The sequence below is a fragment of the Polypterus senegalus genome, chromosome 12 (assembly GCF_016835505.1).
Source record: "Polypterus senegalus isolate Bchr_013 chromosome 12, ASM1683550v1, whole genome shotgun sequence".
NCBI classification, from domain to species: domain Eukaryota; kingdom Metazoa; phylum Chordata; class Cladistia; order Polypteriformes; family Polypteridae; genus Polypterus; species Polypterus senegalus.
In genome coordinates, this window is record NC_053165.1 from 101,896,141 (window position 1) to 101,916,444 (window position 20,304).

Below are 20,304 nucleotides of genomic sequence, written 5' to 3' on the forward strand. Positions count from 1 at the left end.
GCGCCCTTTGTTGGCTGGGATTGGCTCCAGCAGACCCCCGTGACCCTGTAGTTAGGATATAGCGGGTTGGATAATGGATGGATGGATGATTCATGGAGTAGATCAGTGTAATGGAAACAGATTGCTGTGTAAAGAAGTATAAAAGGAAGCAGAAAATGAACCCACTTACTGCTGGTGTTTTGTTACTCAAACTGATCAGTGATACATGTATGCTTAAACCAATTACATACTTTGTATTTTTTTAACTAACTTGGTGCCAAAATCTATTGAACAGGTGAAAATCATTTTTGATTTTTCTATGCTGTTGCAGCGGTGCCTCAGATTCCCACAGGGCAGCATGGGACATAGACTTCTTCAACGCAGCCCTTTTGGGATCCGTGGGTGCCGCCAGGGGGTGCTGCAGAGACTCCCCCTGTTTCCTGTTTCATGGGGTTTCTGTCTCACCTGGAAGTGCTTTCGGACCATGTGTACTCCCAGGTGGAAGACAAAAGAAGTTGGTTGCCTCAGATGGATGAGTCAAAGTCAGGAGGAAGAGGGACGAAGCTTGCTGGAGAAGGAGTGGAGACGGAAGGAGAGACAGAGAGAAAAAAAGACAAAGACAGAGTGCTGTGTACTGCTTTGTGCTTTTGTAACTGTGACGTGCAGGTGGAAAACTATTGGGAAGAATTTCCCACAGCTGAATAAAAGTCTGAGTTGCTCTGGACTTGTGCCTCTAGTCCGTATTTGTGCAGTTTGGGGACCTGGGGCACACCCCGGTGGCCACATCTTTTAAAAGTACAGTAAATCTAAAGGAATAGTTAAACTTACTTTATCTCTAACACTAGAATGTTACCTTGGAGGCATTTAAAATAATTACAGTTTTAAATTGACAAAAAGTAAAAATCATCATAGTTTTTAAAATTAACAGTTGGCTGAACAGTATAAAATTTTGACAAAAAGACAGTGATTCTTGCATGAGATTAATACTTGTGTGCTTGTCAATAATTTCACAAAATGAATTCTAAAAGGCCAGCACCTTGGTTCTTACCTTTGGCAGCTGATAAATCTCCTGAGGAGACAGTGAGAGTACCAATCTCCCAGCATGCTCCATTTGCATCTGAGTCCAGCCTGATGGCTCCCTGGAATTTATGGGAAAAAAAGTACAGGATTTCAGTTAACTTCATGTGTCCAAAATGACATCAGTTTTATACCAACAGCTTCTGACAACTTCATACCCCAGCACTGCTGCCTCTTTCAGGAGTTGTCCCAATTCTAGCAAGGCCTCTGGTGGCAGGCAGTAACCTTTGAACTCATCAAGTCGCAGCAAGAGGGCCTCACGTTGCACCTGCTCCACCCGCGAAGAGTCCAGGAAAGGGAAAAGTGGTCCTAGTAGATCTAGAAGCATTCCTGAAATCTCCTGATCTGGAACAACTCCCTGGAAAACAATGATAACAATCAGACATGTTTAGTGTGAAACAGTAGTGGAGAAAATGAGAAGAAGAGATTTTAGGATGCAATCTTACAAAAGTGAAAGGCAACAAATACATAATTCAGGAAGGCAATGTTTATAAAACAACTAGATGTAATGCTTAAATTCAACATTGTCATGACCGGCTTTTAGTTCTGAGGTTTTACAATTTCTCCTTGGCCTCTAAAATTATTTGAGACTTTGTTATAGGGATTTTAGAGATGAAAGAATTTCAAAGTCACATTTACATGCAGGATAAGGGCTTTGCTCAAGGGCCCAAAGGAGTAGAGTCACTTCTGGTGTTTACAAGATTTAAACTGGCATCCTTCTGATTGCCAGCACAGATTCCTAGCTTCAATGCCACTACTTCACCTATGGCATCATCAAAGCAGTCCTTTAATTCAATCATGGCTCCTTCAAGCCAGACTCCTGACTGTTTGAGCATTAGGCCAGCGTTTCTCAACCTTTAAGTATTTGGGACCCGAGTTTTCATAACAGTTTTAATCGCGCCCCCCTAACGTTTTTTTGAAAGGAAATACTATCCATCCATTTTCTAACCCGCTATATCCTAACTACAGGGTCACGGGGGTCTGCTGGAGCCAATCACAGCCAACACAGGGCACAAGGCAGGAACCAATCCTGGGAAGGGTGCCAACCAAGCACACACTAGGCCCAATTTAGAATCGCCAATCCACCTAACCTGCATGTCTTTGGATTGTGGGGAAACCGAAGCGCCCGGAGGAAACCCACGCAGACACGGGGAGAACATGCAAACTCCACGCAGGGAGGACCCGGGAAGCAAACCCAGGTCTCCTAACTGCGAGGCAGCAGCGCTACCCACTCCGCCACCGTGCTGCCCATTCTAATACTATTTGTTCTTTTTTAATTAATGATATATCATAGATGCATATTTAATTATACCTACTTAACTTTTATCGACATTTATCTAACTCTATATATATTTATTTTTCTAGTATCAGAATGTAGTTTAAGTTCATTTGTTTTGGTTTCAATAGATGTATTTTCATATTTTTGATTCTTGTTTTCTTTTTTTTCACATCTTCGCCTTTTTGTTACTTCGTGCCCCCCTATGGGGCCTGCCCCACAGTTTGAGAACCACTGCATTAGGCTTTGTTCTGGTGATAAGGGGTTTGTATGTAGGAGTCAAGAACAAAGAGATGTGATCAGATTGGCCAAGGTGGGGCGAGGTTGACGCTGTATAAGCATTCACTACAGTATATTACAGTTCATGTGATCTAGTGTATTATTTTCTCTTGTTGAGAAATCAATAAATTGATAAAATTTGGGGAGCACAGTTTTAAGGTTGGCGTGATTAGAGTTGCCTGCTAAGATTAATATTTTGCAGACCGTTCATAGCATCGTCCAGTTTAGTCAATGCCAGATTGACATTAGCTTGTGGAGGGTTATAAACTGTGGTGTAGAACACAACTGTAAATTCCCTCAGCAGATACAAAAATCTGCTCTTCAGCGTTATGAATTCTAAGTCCAGAGGCCAGTATTGTTCAACAATGACTGTGGAGGTGCACCAAGCATTATTTAAATATAAGCACACCCCACCGCCTTTGTCATTACCGGATTTTGTGGTCTGATCTGAGCGGTAAACATTTCGATGTGCTAGCTCAATAGCCGCATCATGGATGTTAGTGTTTAGCCAGGTTTCGCTGAAAAAAAAAGGCTCAGTTCTTCATCCAGTGGGACAAAATCCACAATCTCAGGTCATCGATCTTGTTGACTGAAGACTGGGTATTTGTGTGAACAGACTGCGTAGAGCTGGCTTGTTTGGGGAGTTCTTTAGTCTAGCATGAATGCCAGCTCTCTTACTCCACTTTTGCTTCCTCTCCTGTCTGCACCTGGAGTGGTAATCCAGGTTGGCACTGATGTACTGAGAAGCTCAACTGGGATATTAGGAGGTGGTGGTGGTGGAAAAAAGCCTTTCATTCCAATATCCAGTATTTCTTGCTAGCAGTGTGTTATGTGAACTGTACTAGACTGAGTACAGATGCTCACTGTACTTTAAAGTAAAACAGTGACAATAAAATAAGAAATAAGTGATATCTAAACGGAGAGCTCCGGGTGGCTGTCTTCATGCGCGCCGTCATCCTTATGTAAAATTCATCAGATATAACACAGTGGTTCAGTCATACAGTGGCATATGCATCGGTTTCACATATCAAGGTCAACGTCTGATGGTTCATTCACATTGTAATGACTATCATCGTTTAATTCAACCAGTGGTTAGGCTTGTTTGTTCTAAAAGTGGCTATACAACTTTTTATTTATACACTGTTGTTGATGAGTAACCATGGAGAGGCAAAACATATAGAAAAATTAGAGGGCTTTGCCCCCTGCTCACTTTGCTCGCCAGCCCCTCCTGCCTGCAATATGCGCCAACCACTTTGTGTCTCTGCCGCTCGCATTGTGAAGAGGGAGGCTGAACGCACGTATGTGGAATTTACTTTTACCGAATAACAAATCTTTTAATTCTCTGATGGCAACACGAATTAGACGATTTACAAGTCTTCGACTTAAAGTTTAAATCCAAACAATATATTTATCTCTTTTCGCTGTTCCGTTATTTCACTGAGTAATAATTTCCATTTGTTTGTGCTAATGCGATCTTTACTATCATTTTTCTGAGACTTTCAAATTTTAGTACTTTCATTATCTCTAACCTGCTATGCATGTGTATAATGCCAATGTTTTTGAATTCTTTATGACATTCTACTTTGTCATCTGCTCTTTGTCTTTTATTTCTGGCCCCAGGTGTGGTTAAATCTCTAGGGACAAAGTCTCGTCTCGTGGGACATGAAAGTATCTCTCTGAAAAAGCCACGTCTCGTACCAAGCTTAAAAGTCTCATCTCAAGATTTTTTTTATTATAATAGAGAGATTCATTTCTTTTGCAATATAATGATATTCCATCCATAAGATGGCACCAGAATACTGTCCAAAAACATTATTTGGGGTTAACACTCCATATCTAATCAAAACAGATGGAATAACCATATTTACATAGAATTCTGAGTCCGAGAGTCACTTAATGCCAAGGAGCTTAAACAATTCACTATTATGTACTGCACACATCACATGTCACTGTATATTGGAATAAGCAGGTAAGGAACATGAATGATTTATGTGACACAATACTACATATTACAAACTGGCATTATTTTAAGTGTAATTTCACTGATTGGATTGGATTGGAGACTGAGGCATCCTGAAGTCATCCTTACGAGCTGAACTGGAAGACAAAATGTGGAGTGTGTAGTGCTACTGCTGTGTGAGAGTTAATCAAGTTAATCAAAACAGAACATTTTCTCTTAAAAAATTCATGGTAGGATGAAATGGTATATGCCTATGGGGCAATGGACTCTTTTTGAAACCAATAAGACTTGTTCTACCATGACAAGCTACATTTGAACTGGAGGGGCAGCAATGTGTTGGGGAGGTGAATGAGTAGATTAGTTGAGAATGGTTTAAAGTAGGAAATGAGGTGGGGCAGGGAATTTAGGACAGGCCAGGTTTAGAACTGTACACGAGGAGATGAACAATGGTGTAAAAACAAATATGCATAGTAATGTAAATACTAACCAAAAGTTTTAAATGCAACAGTAAAATAAAGTAGCACATTAAAAATGGCTTGTCTTAATCCTAGAAGTTGAAGCTGTATGTAGGTGAACATAACTATCTATATATATATAATTGACTGAGTCGCCCGACCATGGGGTACGCACAACAGAGACCATGGGATACGCATGACAGAGCCACGCGTGCCAACTCACAGAGCCCCGCCTACCAACTCTAAGACCATGGGATACGCACGACAGAGCTCCGCCTGCCAACTCTAACCCCCCTCCCGCGTCATGGGATACGCACGACAGAGCTCCGCCTGCCAACTCTAACCCTCCCCCCAATGCCCACCCTCGCTCTCAAGGCATGCGCACTGCCTGCTCATGTGCCCGCACGCAACACTTCACCAAACACAGCCTCAGTCGCGTTCGTCTCTGCTACAGTCCACATGCACCTCTGAGCCACGTTGACTTTTCATTGTTCTTTTCGGTTCCAGCTGCTTTTCTATATATATATAATCGACCAAGTCGCCTGACCATGGGGTACGCACAACAGAGCCCCACCCACCCACTCTAACTCTCCTCCCGCGTCATGGGGAACGTACGACAGAGCCCTGCCCACCAACTCTAACCCTCCTCCCGCGTCCACCCTCGCTCTCGAGCACTTATCACTACCGACGAAGTAACTTTCATCAGCGTTGACTCCATCGTCACAGACAATCCTGCAGATCAACTTTCATTCCCTGAAGAATTTCTTAACAGTCTTACTCCCACTGGTATGCCTCCGCATAAACTCAAAATTAAAATTGGTTCAGTCGTTGTGCTTCTCAGAAACCTCATGCCAGCAAAAGGTCTCTGTAATGGCACTAGACTTTCTGTTAGCAGCATTCACCGCAATGTACTGAAGTGTAAAACTATCGCAGCTGCTACCTCACAAACTGTCCTTATTCCCCTGATTTCCCTGACCCCTTCAGATTCAAATTTGCCTTTTACATTTTCACGCAGACAATTTCCTGTTAGATTGGCCAATGGAAATGACAATTAATAAGGCACAGGGCCAAACTTTCAAAAAGATAGGCCTGTATCTGCCAAAACCAGTTTTCAGTCATGGACAATTGTATGTTGCTCTCTCCAGAGTTCCATCTTTTCATTCACTCACAGTCGTATCCTCAAACCCACCCCATTTGTGTCTTTCAGGAAGTGTTCACCCATCAATAAATAATTACCGTATGTGCGGGTTGGCTAGTGATATTATAGCAATAACAGAAACCTGGCTAAATAACAAAGACAGGGATGAGTATAACATAGAGGGGTTCACCAGTTTAGGAAGAAAAGACTGAACAGAAAAGGAGTAGGGTTGTCATTTATGTAAAGCAAAATTTAAATGCAAGACTTTTTCAGTTGAATGAAGAGCCACTACTAAGTGTAGATGTATAGATTCTTGTGGAAAGCACTACAGAAAGAGGCCTTACTGTAGGAGTGTGCTATATAAATGCAGACACGAATTTTAATGGCCATCTTTTTAATAATATACTGTATTAAAATGCAAGTTTATAGGGCAGTTTATTTTCATGGAGAATGTAACTTCCTGAATATTAACTGGGCTAACATTTCAAATAGTGGAGTATAAGAGCGGGAGTTCATAGACATAATCAGTGGCTGTTTTTTAACACAGTATGGGAAGCCTGTCTGCATTTAATATTTTGTAATAATTAGGATAGAATTGAGGGTGTACAGGTGAATGAATCACTAGGCCCAACCGTGCATAATATAATACAATTCTCAGTGCAAATGTAATGACTAAAAGCGTCAAGTTTAACTTTGGTAGGACAAATTTTGAACAAACGCACCAAAGTCTGAAATGGATAAACTTTTAAGTGTGGAGACATTGAGGAGCAGTGGAAGAAGTTCAGAAACATTTTACATATAATGCAGGACAGGTACATCTGAGAAATTGGAATTAGTAGGAAATTTAAAAAAGTGGATAAGTAAGGAGATAAAAAACAGAAGCCACAAAGGAAAAGAACAGCTGTTTAAGACATACTGTATAAAATTTATAACTCTAATTTGAATTTTATAGGGTGTATAAGAGCATAAGGTCAACCATTAAAAAGGATATTAGCGAGGCTAAAAGGCAGTTGAGAGGAAAATAGCAGATACAGTGAAAGATGACTCAAAGTGATTCTTTCATTATTTTAGTAGAAAAAGAACAGTCAAGGAGGAGGTGAAGTGAATTAGGAAAAGTAAAGGGGAATTAAAATAAACAGACAGTGAAATAGCATAGAAGCTCTGAACTTGCATTTTTATTGAGATCTTCACATGTGAGAAAATGGATGACTTCCCAGCAGTAACAAAGAATATTAAGATTAAATAGGCTGAAATTAATCAAATCACCAAGACCACATAATTTACCCTCGAGTTCTTAAGGAGGCTAGCAAGTACATATATAAACCCTTAAAACATATTATTCAGAAGTCACTGCACACTGGGTAGATTCCGAAGGACTGGAAAATGGCAAATATTATTCCGTTATATAAAAAGGGTGACCGGGCAAATCCAAGCAACTTTAAGCCAGTAAGCTTAACGTGCATCACAGGTTAATTAATGAGATTTGAGAATTGTAGCGGTATAAGTACTGCTCATATTAAATAGGCTGAAATCAAATAAATCACCAGGACCCCATAATGTTTACCGTTGAGTGCTAAAGCATTTTAGTCGGCACATATAACTGTATAGACCCATGGCACATTTTTTTAGGAAGTTGATGCACACGGGGGAAATTCAAAAGGGACTTGAAAATCTATTATATTAAAAGGATGATTGTGAAGATCCAAGTAACTATAGGCCAGTAATCTTAACATGCGTCAAAGTTACATTTATGGAAGGAATTATTAAGGATAATACTGAGAAATTCATAGCAAAAATATGAGTTTTACTGAACTGCCAGCACATGTTCAGACGAGGGAGGTCGTGTTCTCCTAACATGCTAGAATTCTATGATTACTTGTAAGTAACAAAGGTATATGATCAGAATGGTGCATATGATATTATTATCTTAACTTTCAGAAAGCATTTCATAAGGTCCAACATGAGAGATTTGGGCATCAAACTAAAAGAATGATTTAGGAGTCATAGTGGACTCTACAGTATCAACTTCCAGATATTGTTCAGAAGCCATTAGTTAAGCAAACAGAATATTTGGATATATAGCACGATGTGAGGAGTACAAGTCCAAGGAGGTTATGGTCAGGCTTTATAATGCACTGGTGAGACCTCATCTGGAGTACTGTGTGCAGTTTTGGTCTCCAGACTACAAAAGGACAAAGGTGCACTGGAGAAGGTCCAGAGGAGAGCGACTAGGCTGATTCCAGGGCTACAGGGGATGAATTATGAAGAAAGATTTAAAGAGCTTAGCCTTTTCAGTTTAAGCAAAAGAAGGTTAAGAGGAGACATGATTGAAGTGTTTAAAAATATAAAGGGAATTAGTAAAGTGGATCGAGACAGTTATTTTAAAATGAGTTCATCAAGAACATGGGGACACAGTTGGAAAGTTAAGGGTAAATTTCACACAAACATTAGCAAGTTTTTCTTTACACACAGAACCATAGACACTTTAAATAAGCTACCAAGCAGCGTAGTAGACAGTAAGACTTTCAAAACCAGACTTGATGCTTTTTCAGAAGAATTAAATGGATAGGACTGGTGAGCTTTGTTGGGCTGAATGGCCTGTTCTCGTCTAGAGTGTTCTAATGTTCTAAAAAACACATGAAACAATGGCGAATGAGCTGGTACTTTATTAAATAATGTGTGATGAATCTAAATAAAGAAGAAAGGGTTGATGCTAAGGAGAAGTTGGTCTTATACCCAAATGTATTTCTGGACACGGCTAAACTGCAATTCAGTCTCTAAATACCCAATAAAGATCTCTCATTCATTTTTTATATACTTCTGATTGCACTGCTTTTTGGTAATTGAGTCTTTAACCTATTTGACTGTCAACTCCACATTAATTAGCTATGGCAAAAACTATTTTCAAAACTGTTTATGAGATTTGGAATGATCACAAAAATTCCTATATCTCGACCATTGTGATATGTGACGGCTGTACACCACTTACTGGAAGACACAGATGCTCTTAAGAGCTTTCTGTGGCAGAAACAATACAATTCTCTTATCTTGTGAGAACCTTCTAATGGTTCACTGTGTAAAGGACCTATAAAAAATTACTTTGCAGTTAAGGGAATAATACTCGTTTGTGGCCTATAGTATGCTGTATCTCCTCTCTTCAATTTTAAAATTTACAGGAAATAATTCATCGATTGCCCACCGTTACTTATTGACATGTGCCCTAAATGCTACTAAAAACTCCTCTCTCATTAAATGGCCTCTGTCAGTGTTTCCCAATCTTGTTTCAAGACTCTTCTTCCCTGATAAGCCATTGAGAACTGGACAATTTGCTATACTACATGCAGCATGCTCAGCAAAGCAGTTTATTAAAAACATTTAATAAAATATCAATAACGAATTTAAAGAGGACCTAAATAAAGATGAGCATTGGACACGGGAGTAGATTACCAGAAGAAGATGAAAACACATTTGAATCAAGTCCAGCACAGTTGTTACAGGAGATGTAAATTAGAGCAGACACTTACGAGAAACAGTAATTGAAGTACAAAACAGAATTTTGGTCATTTTTTTATAGTGACTGTACTTTGTTCGTTCTATAGCTTTTTATCAAAAAGGTTACATTTTTTCTTTACAAACTTTACAAAATAAAAACCTTACACCGTATATGTTGGCAATCAAAGTCACAGCACATTAGACTCATTAAGAAGTAATCCTCCACTTTTTCAGATGGAAATAAAATAAGAAAAAATTGTAAAGCGCTAATGAAGATTAATGTAAATCTTATTAACACATGCTGTGAAAGAATATTCAGGTCTTACGAAGATTTCTGCCCTGCTACCTAACTCTAACCTTATTATTTAAATTTTATTAGAGAAGCAACCTAAATAAATGGTTTTTGTACCAATATGGTATTTAATTATCTAACAACAGAGTCCTCAAAGTAGGTCCTCAAGGCCCAAACATGCTATACATACCAGAATAGATGAGGCCCTCTCCACTAAGACACTCTGCTTGTAATGAGGAAGTCTCAGGAAGTCACTGAAGTGTCTCGAGATGTGATCTAGGATGGCTTCCAGTGAGGAATTGGGTAGAGTCTCTATCATCCGCAGACTGTGAAGAAAATTGAAGAAATAAAATTTGGAGACAACAGGAATTTGCTTTACTTTGGTGAAACACATTTGGAAGAAATTTAAAAGTACAAAATTTTTAAAGTTTAGATCAATTCTTTGTTAAGTTACAGTTTTGGCCACTGACTCACCACAAAAGAAAGAACTCCAGGCTACAAGAGTGTTAGGAAAAGAAGGGAACCACATACAAATTTAAAAACCATCTCAAGCTCATTTGAAGCCAATATTACTGTACACACATAAATACACCCATGCACATGCACACATATCTCAGAATATCAATAATATCAATAAAAAGTCATTTCTGAAGTGAGATGATGAGATACTGGCTTACGGCAAATCTATGGAAAACTGTGGTGGCAGTAGTTGCAAATCCATTTCAGATCTCTTCTGAATTTCCTCTATTACGCATTTTTTCTAAATTGATACAAAAATAATAAGAATCAGGAGATGTTGCAAAATAGTATAATAAAGAATAAATCAGGTAACTCCTTCTGCAGAGACTACTGGGTCACATATTTTTTATATTTTTGTATCTGCCATAATCTACACCAGTTACTCTTAGGTTTGGACTTGTATTATACCTCCTGAGTAAAAATGAATGTTTTGAGTAGAAGACAACTATTACTGTTAATGAAAGAGAGAGCAACCTTTCAATGAGGAGGCTACTGACTTACAAACGTCTACTTGTTTATATTTTACAATTTTGGGAAAATCTATCATAATTAATGATCATAGCACCTCTGTTAACCCTCTCTCTCTCACTGTTTCTTTGATTTTTTATCTTTTATCCAAACTAAGTTGCAATATTAAAATAAAAAGATCCAAACAGTTGGAAATTAACTATGCACATTTGACTATTTGTTTCTTAGCACCTCATTATTACTTGTCAATTATTAAAAAAAAAATAAACAATTAGAAACCTACTGTACATAACAGTAAGCAAAAGATTAGAATGAAGAGACAAAATGAAATCTAACCTATGACGGAAATAAGCATTTTAGTAAAATGTATAGAGAATTTAAATGTACACAGCTTGACAGCACACCCAGGACTGTCACCTTGCCATAGTGGTGGGGACTTTTGCACCTTAGGGATGTTTAGAGCTAGGTCATTTGGAGCTTTGTGCTCTGGTAGAGTCTTCCTTGGTGAACAGGTTTTGTACTGAAATGTCAGACAAAGAACAGTTTGCAACAACCCAAGGAGGTTTGTAACTCACAAGGTGAGTGAAGCTGTCATACTAAGGAAGAAGGTGGTCTTTAAGGAAGTGCCCTCTGTAGAATCTCCTGACTTGGCTGAGAGGTTCTGACAGGCTAAAATGACTATTTAAAAGTGGTTGTGGCAGAAAAGCTTGAGCATGGGAGGATTTTGGAATTACTACAGGGAAAAACTATTGGATGGCCTCAAGGCTGTTCTTGCAAACTTTTCAACACCTCAGAAAGGGAATTGTCCAACTGTTTTAAAGCAGGAATGGAGAAGTGCTAACCTCTTCTGGGTAAACTGACTGTGCTGGGACAATTTGAGGAGCTTCTCAATCCAGTGTATATGCCCTACTATCAGAAGGCATAATTGGATACATCCTGGCTAATGGGGTGGGTGAGATCCAATCAGAGTGCTTGAAAGCTCTGGACATTATTAGGAGAGCGTGGTTAAAGAGTCTATTCGATGTCTCATGGAAAGCAGGTAAAGTATCCTTGGAATGGCAGACTGCTGTGGTGGTGCCCATATTTAAGAAAGGTAACCAAAGGGTGATTTTCAACTTCAGAGGAATCACAATACTCAGCCTGCCAGGTATGCCATAAGCAAGGATTCTAGAGGGGAGACTCTATCTGATGGTTGATGTAAAATACAGGAGGAACAGCGTGGATTTTGTCCTGGCTGTGGAACAGTAGGCTAGCTCTTCTCCCCTGTTGCAGTTACTGGAGGATGCATAGAAGTATGCTAACCCAATCTACATGTGTTCTGTAGATTTGGAAAAAGCATATAATGTTTCTTTTGGTATGTGTTGTGGAAGATGCTGCAGGAATATGGGGTAACAGCGCCGTTCTTGTGTGCTGTTTCTTCCCTATATGAACACAGTGAAAGCTGTGTCCTAATAGTAGAGTTAAGTCAAATTCACTCACATCAAGAGAGTATATTGTTACTGTTCTTTTGTTCAAAGGAAATCAGAGTGTAGCCGATGGTGTGAGTGTGTCCAGTTGGGGTGGCTAGGGGTTGTATCCCTGTTTTACGCAGATGATGTTATGCTGTTTGCCTCATCTGACTGTGACCTTCAACATGCACTCAAGCAATCTGCTGCTGAATATGAAGAGACAGGATTGGGGATGAGCACCTTCAAGTATGAGGTCATGGTTCTCTCTTCAAAAAGAGTTGATTGCTCTCTCTTGGTGAGGGGGAGAACAACTGCCCTTAGTGGATGAGTTCAAGTATCTTAGGATCTTATTAATGAATGATGGAACGAAGGAACTTTAGATTGACATGTAGATCAGAGCAGTGGGAACTGTTCCATGGGTACTGTACGGGTCCAGTGTGGTGAAGTGGGAGTTGAGTCCAGAGAGAAAACTATTGGTTTCTTTGTCGATTTTATCACTGTCCTCACCTATGGTCATTAGCTTTGGGAAATGAAAGATAGAATGAGATCGAGAGTACAAGCAAAAGAAATTTGTTTTTTTCTGGGGGACCACTGGACTGACACTCCGTCATAGTGTGAGAAGCTCAGCAATTTGGGAGTGCCTCAGAATAGAATCACTGCCTCTCCAGTTTGAGAGGAGCCATTTTAGATGGTTTGGGCATGTTGTAAGAATGCCCTCCAGATGGCTCCCCCAGTGCTTCTGGTATGGCACACTGGATAGAGACCCTATATCAGACCAATTACAATATTAGCATTAGTTGAACTAATGCTGATTCAGAAATAAAATGACTTATGAACTAAAGTGATCATTTTCAAAAGAGTACCCATAGGGTCTAGTGTATTAATGTTATAGATATTTACTAGATTTTAAAAATACAGATAATTCAGGGCCTTCTCACCAGACTAGGATGGATCCCCAAAGGTATTTGTGTTATGAAGATGAGCAGTTCACCAAAGTCAGAATGATTGGCCCAGTTCCGTACCCAATTACAGGTGACTCCTCTAGCAATGCTTCCCAAACTCCTAGAAACAGGTGAAAATAAGGCACATAATGTATGGCATGTCATCAATTAATTTACTTCAAACCACCTCTGATTGTACATGCAGACAATACAACTGTAATTGTTAATTACCAATCAGTTATTCAATTAATTAATCAATTATGTAGTGCAACTGAACACTTTCATCTATATTTGCATACATTTTGGAACCAGCTTTTTCTATTACAGGGAGCTGAAATCTTACATAGCAATGAAAGACGAAGGACAATATCCAATCCTTAACTGAATGTCAACCACCTATTAGTGTGAGTTGGGAGGAATCTGGAGAACTTGATCAAAAAAGTAAGGAATGTGCAATCTCCACATTGGCAATAACCAGGCTGAGTATCAAACCCTGGGTTCCAGAGCTGTGAAAATCCAGACGCCAACCACTGCTTCACCGTGCCATTTTGAACAATTAAATTTATGCAAAATTATCAGTGGCTTTTACTAAAACAATTATGCCATTTGTACGCTCTCTGGAACAGTTAGATATACTCAAGAGTTTCCTAAATTTGATTTCAGCTATGTTTAAAACAGATCTGCTTGAGCTGAACTGTGAGATAGGCATTAATAATTTGAAAATACGAAGAAGTGGGTCAACAGTTTTTTGTTATAAACAACAGACACTATGCCATTGACTGGAGTTTTTGTTTTCCTCTCCTCCATTGTCTCTTCTTCATCTTTTGGCTGCTCCCTACTCTCGCTACAGATCACAATGTCGTTCGCAAATATCATAGTCCACAGGGACTCCTGTCTAATCAGTCTAATAAAATTATACAGGTGGCTGCCCCAAACCTTTTTCACGATGTCTGGTCTCAGTTATTATCACAATATATATATATACAGGTCCTTCTCAAAAAATTAGCATATTGTGATAAAGTTCATTATTTTCTGTAATGTACTGATAAACATTAGACTTTCATATATTTTAGATTCATTACACACAACTGAAGTAGTTCAAGCCTTTTATTGTTTTAATATTGATGATTTTGGCATCATTTACGGATGTTGTCTTAACTGGATAATTGTGCAAGTGCTCTGAACCAGTTCTAAATGAAGAGTGTTTTGCAAAAATAAATTGAATTTAATTGAATCATTCTTATAGAGAGATACCAGGCAGAATCTGGACAAAATGTGGTGAGGCCATTCAGTCAAGCCTAAGCATGTCATTTCATGAGTGAAGTAGCCTCTTTAGCTTTCAACAGGAAAAAGTGTTATTACATCTAAAAGACACATTTACTGTAAATAGAAAAACTTTGATGTAAATGTGGGAGGAAAGTTATATCTAGTGCCCACTGAGTACTGACGTAATCTTTTGTGTGACACGTTTTGAAGCAGTCACTAACACAGAGCCTGATGTTGCACTTGGGACTGTAAGTGTTTTTCTTTGTAAAATTTTTTTATGCACTTTTCCTACAATATTTTTTTCTGTTGTTTCCGCATGGGCAGAATGTCATTGCCTAATCCACATGATCAACACACCCCTTGTGTTATTGTAGACTACTACAGCAAAAGACTTTCACATTTCTCCTAACACAAACATTGACAATTTCGGCAGTATGCACAGTGCTTAAGAGGTTAACATCTTTCTTATTTTTCCTGTTAATCACAATCATTGTACCTTTTTGCCATGCTGATGTTTTATGAAACTGAATTTACGTATCACGGTGGTGTGCTCTTATAGTGCTGTTTCAGTTTCACTATCCGTGTCATGACTATTGATTAATTCATCTAATGGTTCAGTTTCAGTCTGTTCTAAAACTGACCCACATTATTCCTTTCCATTGTGTGTTCCATGTGTGGGCTCCATCCCACTCATGTATATATATATATATATATATATATATATATATATATATATACAGCCGGGACGCCCGAGGGGACAGGAGGAGGGCTGGTGCCTCCTCCCGACCACGAGGGGGCGACTGCCTTGGTTTTGTTGGTGGCCTTGGGTAGGGGGCTTGGAAGCCCAACCCTGTAGGGGCCCGTGGCCACCACCAGGCGGCGCCCCGGTGCCTGAAGAACCCTGGAGCCCAGCACTTCTGCCACACCAGGAAGTGCTGGGGGGAAGAAGACAGGGGACACCCGGAGGGCTTCCAGGTGCGCAGCCGACACTTCTGCCACACTGGGGCGTTTCCGCGGAGGAATGCCGGGAAGCAGCTGGGGCCCATTCGGAGTGTAATAAAAGGGGCCGCCTCCCAACAGTCGAGAGTGGAAGTCGGGTGGAAGAAGGACGGAGCTGGAGAGAGGACTGGAGGCGGCCAGAAGAAGAGGCACAAAGGACTGTGAGGCCTGCACTTTTGGGGGATCGGTGCTGGAGGTACTGGGACGTGCACTAAAAACCTGTAAATATTGTATATAGTTGCAGTGAATAAATGCGTGTGTGGAGAAACAACGATGTCCGTCTCTCTGTGTCCAGGTCCCATTTCACTATATATATATACAGCATATAGATATATATATATATATATAGATGAATTACAGTAGGCTGCAGTGTGCTGGCACCTTTCCATGCGCTTTTGATTCCTGTTTTGCGCCCCATGTTGGCGGTGATTGACTCCAGCAGACCTCCGTGACCCTGTAGTTAGGATATAGCGGATTGGATGATGGATGGATGGATGGATGGATTACAGTAGGGTAGCAAAATGCATAGAGATATTCTTTTTTTTTTGCATCATGATGTTATTTCATCCAATAAATTGTCAGTAACTACTGGCCTAGGTGCTTTTCCTGTGAGACACACATATGCTTAACCATAATGATATCAATTCAAGCCCAAGAGATGCTCAGGGTTGACACCGAGGAGGTGAAAGAATTAAAACACTGGATGTCAGTTAAAGTGAACTTTTGATTGTACAGCGTGATGATTGTGTCATTTTACTCATCAGTTCTATGAAGATTAATGCTACAGAGGCACGTGTTTTCTACTTGCATGTACATGTTGTGTCAAATACCCCGATCCATTAAGACATCACAAGTTAAGTAATTCATTCCAAAAAACTATGCAGTTAACATTGAAATTATAATAATTTGGAACATCAAAGGTTGATAAAGAGCTGAGTTGAAGAGATAAAAAAACTGCAGTTTTGGGTGTCATCTCAATGATCATATGTGCTGGTGTTTCAGTTTTGTTTTCAAATTGAAAACATTTCCATTACTTACATAAACACTTCCTTGGTTATATTGCTAGTTTGTAGAATCTTCTTGAAAAGGTACTGAGCCTGGAAAAACGGAAAAAAAGAGGAGTCAGGGGTTAGTCCACAGTGGAAGACATAGCACTGCAATAGTGTGATTAGAGTGAGATTATGTTGAGTTCACCACCACTACAATACAGTGAACAACATGCAAAATGGAGGAAATGACATGTCATGGTGACAATACAACAATAGAAAACAAGGATATGTGGCTTTTCTGACTTGTTAGTTGAAGAGGGATTAGCATTCCGTTCTTAACTAGAAAACACTCTAGAGAAGTTTGTGGCTTTTAATTTGTTTTAGTCAAGAGATTACATTTAACTAGAATTATTTTTGTTGCTGTACCTGATGAGTTGACCAAGGCTGAAATTTATAAATAGCAATATTTTTGAAGATTTCAGCTCCATCATCTGTTAGCTCCTTCAAAGGAACAAATGGCAGCAGGCAGTCAATGTGAGGGCTTAGTTTTTCTGAACCGTTCCTCAAGATCTGAAATTGAAGATTGCACACATGTAACGCTATAACCATGTAACCAACATCACAGCGTCTCATACACCATCTGTCTATTGCTGCATTCATGTGTTATTGGAGTTCTTGGAGCTCCAAGTTCGGACATTTCATTTTCTCACTTCTGTATGCTCACATGAATTTCTGATGGGATAATTTGGAGAAATGTAAGGTCGCTGTTGATTTGTTACTGAATGATTTCTATGAAAACAAAGAATAAACTAAACAAATTAAATGTCTGTCACTTTGGATCAAGTGCAATTTGACCACAAAAATGGAATTTCAGGATGACTGGGTAATATTTTTTATTTTATACAACTGAGTAAGGTGAAAGGTCTGAGTTAACAGCAGATATTGGAAAATTCATGCAGCTTTGTTTTCTCTGAATTGTCTGTCTCGGAGCTCTGAGTTTACAGAGCATTCATTTGGAATTTACAACTTAGAAACTCGTATACAGTATACCATCTGACCGATAACACGTGAATGCAGCATAAGGTATTGTGTCTCAATGTTTTTGGAATTATAATGGAAAACCAATAGAGAACCATTTCTTTTAAAACTCATTTTTTTATACCTATCATATTCTGTTGTTGTGTTTTTCACTCTCCTTCCTGTGTGTACCCTGAAGTAAGTTTTTCTTTATTTTAAGCTCTTCCTAGAATCATCAGGCTGAATGTGAATACTAAGGTACTGTGGATTTCAACAATCTTGTAATATGATCTTTATTTTGGTGTGTTGTTTAAAGCAGATTTTGATGGTATTGACCTTGAAAGATGCTATCACAATAGACTGACTGAGTGAGTGAAGGAAGTATAATATATATATATATGGTCATTGTATTTTCTTTCCCAAACCAATAATTTTTTTTTTTCAATTAAAAAATTCATCCAAATTGACTCAAAATTACTTTTTCACATCTTTCCCTTGTGACAGCTGTTCTGGGACTTTGCTCCACCTGGACGCCGGAAGACAGGAAGGAATGGAAAAAGGGCAGAAATCTTCCCTGGACCACAAGGGGGCAACCTCCCAGGATTACATGGGGGGTCACAAAGCTTGGAAGCTCAACCTTATGGAGGGACGTGGCCACCACCAGGGAGTGCCTGAACAGCTCCAGAACAGTGGTCCGCAGCACTTCGGCCAATCCCGAATTGGGGAGCACCTGGAGCACTTCCAAGTGCTGTATAAAAGAGGCCACCTCACTCCACTCGGGAGCCGGAGTCGGGTGGAAGAAGACGGAGCTTGCCTGGGAGGAGTTGGAGGCAGTAGTGAGGAAAGAAAGGAGTCTGAAGGAATATTTGATGGTGATTGGTGCACAACAGCATTGACTTATGTCTGTAAATCCCATTCTAATTAATGATAATATCTGAACTATTATGCTGGTAGATGTGAACGCTGCTTTTGACACAACAGACCACATTATTCAAATAGTGATTTTCAGATCTCTTGAGTTTTGTTAAATGTTAGCCAAAACATATAAACCCCTCTAAAATTGCTCATTAAAAGTATGTAAATCCCAGGCTATTCAAAATGAAAGAGCAGATTTCAAAAATTTATTTCAAACAAACTGTATAACACAGAAACACATTCCGCACATCACTGGATCGACGAAATTTCAAAGTTTACGTGAGGTTGCATTGCACTCAACATGAGCACCATGTGTAGCGTGACAAACATCAAAATGGTAGACCATTTCTTGCCACACATGAGTCAACTGGTCCCTATCTACTGAATTTTCGTCTGACGTGCGTGGACGACCAGTGTTTTTACGTTTGCATATGCCACCTTCTTCTATGAATTTTTTAGGCCACTCGTAAATTTGCTTATGACAAGGCGGCTGTTTGTTGAAACGTCAACAGAATTCACGTTGCACTTGAACAATGGACTCCCACTTCACAAACTGCAGCACACAAAATGATTTCTCTTGTGGTGTTGTCACCATTTTACTATAAATTAGAAACAGTGCTTGGTGTCATTCACTGGTACTTTTAGGCGGGCTTTTTAAACTTTGAACTTTCCTCGATCCAGTGATGTGTTTGAAATAAAATTTTGAAATCTGTTGAACTGCCCAGTATTATGTAGTTATGTACTTTTCTATTAAGGTATGGTATTTTGGAGCCGGTGTCATTGAAGAGTGCTACGTAACAACAATACTGAGTTAAAAGACAAGACTGTTGTTGCTACCTGAAGTGTTTCTAATAGCATTGCTCTTTGTGCCAGTCCAAGCTCAGGAAGCAGTGATTTCCAGCACTGACAAGAGGAATCTGAAGTCCAGGGAGGTTGGAGAATTTTCATGAAAGCAGGGCCTAATCCAAACCGAAGGGGCCACAGTTGACAAGGGTGTGGTATGCTGATCTGGAGAAAGAAAAGAGTAAAATAATAAGAAAGAAAGAAAGAAAGAAAGAAAGAAAGAAAGAAAGAAAGAAAGAAAGAAAGAAAGGACTTACATCTTTACTTTGCATGATTTTTTTCAATATCAGGAAAGCCTGGAAAAAAAGGTAGATTTGTCACACGTGTATTATACAATTACGAGGAGCTGCCCAGCATATTTACGAAGTTGACTGAGATTCTGTACTAATTGGAAGCAATGATTCAAGAAATACATTTTTTTTCCATTGTTCTCAATGAGTTCTCTTTCATTAGAGATTACAGGGGGAAGGTGCTGAAAGCCACGGTGCTGTTGACTCACATGCGGTTGTGTTTGTTAAATAAGGTTAGTTTCCTTTCTTAAGAGGTTCCTGCACTTCCACAATCTACCTGTGCTGGAGAGAAGTCTGTGAGGCCAGGCTTGGCGAGTATATCAGTGATGCGAGTCATGGATACATGGTTCAGGAAGGAGATTCCTAGCTGAGGTAGGATCCCACGCAGTGACGCCAACTGAGAGGAAGTCAGTTCACTGGCATTGACTGACTTGACAGCTTGTAGCAGAGAATGAGCCCGCTGTGAGAATAAAACAAGCATACATAACAACAGCATACAGGCATTTTCATTCCAGCAGTAATCCTCATGGACAGCATATGATAGAAATAATCAAAAGCTGAGCTAAAAAAGCTCAATCAAGTTGTCTTTGGCCTTCATGGCTGCTCAAGTGCATACAGTTATAAACTTTTCCAGGATTGCAATGTCTCACCACCAAACTTC

At 39.5% G+C, this 20,304-nt stretch overlaps 1 protein-coding gene across 1 annotated transcript in view; it reads right to left on the reverse strand.

Annotated features, from left to right (window-relative positions):
- Nucleotides 1–20,304, reverse strand: part of LOC120541434 (stereocilin) — a 77,873-nt gene that overhangs the window by 35,364 nt on the left and 22,205 nt on the right. The window contains exons 9-18 of the mRNA XM_039773054.1: nucleotides 19,921–20,103; nucleotides 19,611–19,649; nucleotides 19,348–19,518; nucleotides 17,005–17,148; nucleotides 16,628–16,686; nucleotides 13,322–13,445; nucleotides 10,626–10,708; nucleotides 10,139–10,274; nucleotides 1,215–1,414; nucleotides 1,028–1,118 (exon numbers count right to left, since the gene is read on the reverse strand). Of these exons, the coding sequence (XP_039628988.1) occupies nucleotides 1,028–1,118; nucleotides 1,215–1,414; nucleotides 10,139–10,274; nucleotides 10,626–10,708; nucleotides 13,322–13,445; nucleotides 16,628–16,686; nucleotides 17,005–17,148; nucleotides 19,348–19,518; nucleotides 19,611–19,649; nucleotides 19,921–20,103 (1,230 nt within the window). The remainder of the gene's footprint in view (nucleotides 1–1,027; nucleotides 1,119–1,214; nucleotides 1,415–10,138; nucleotides 10,275–10,625; nucleotides 10,709–13,321; nucleotides 13,446–16,627; nucleotides 16,687–17,004; nucleotides 17,149–19,347; nucleotides 19,519–19,610; nucleotides 19,650–19,920; nucleotides 20,104–20,304) is intronic.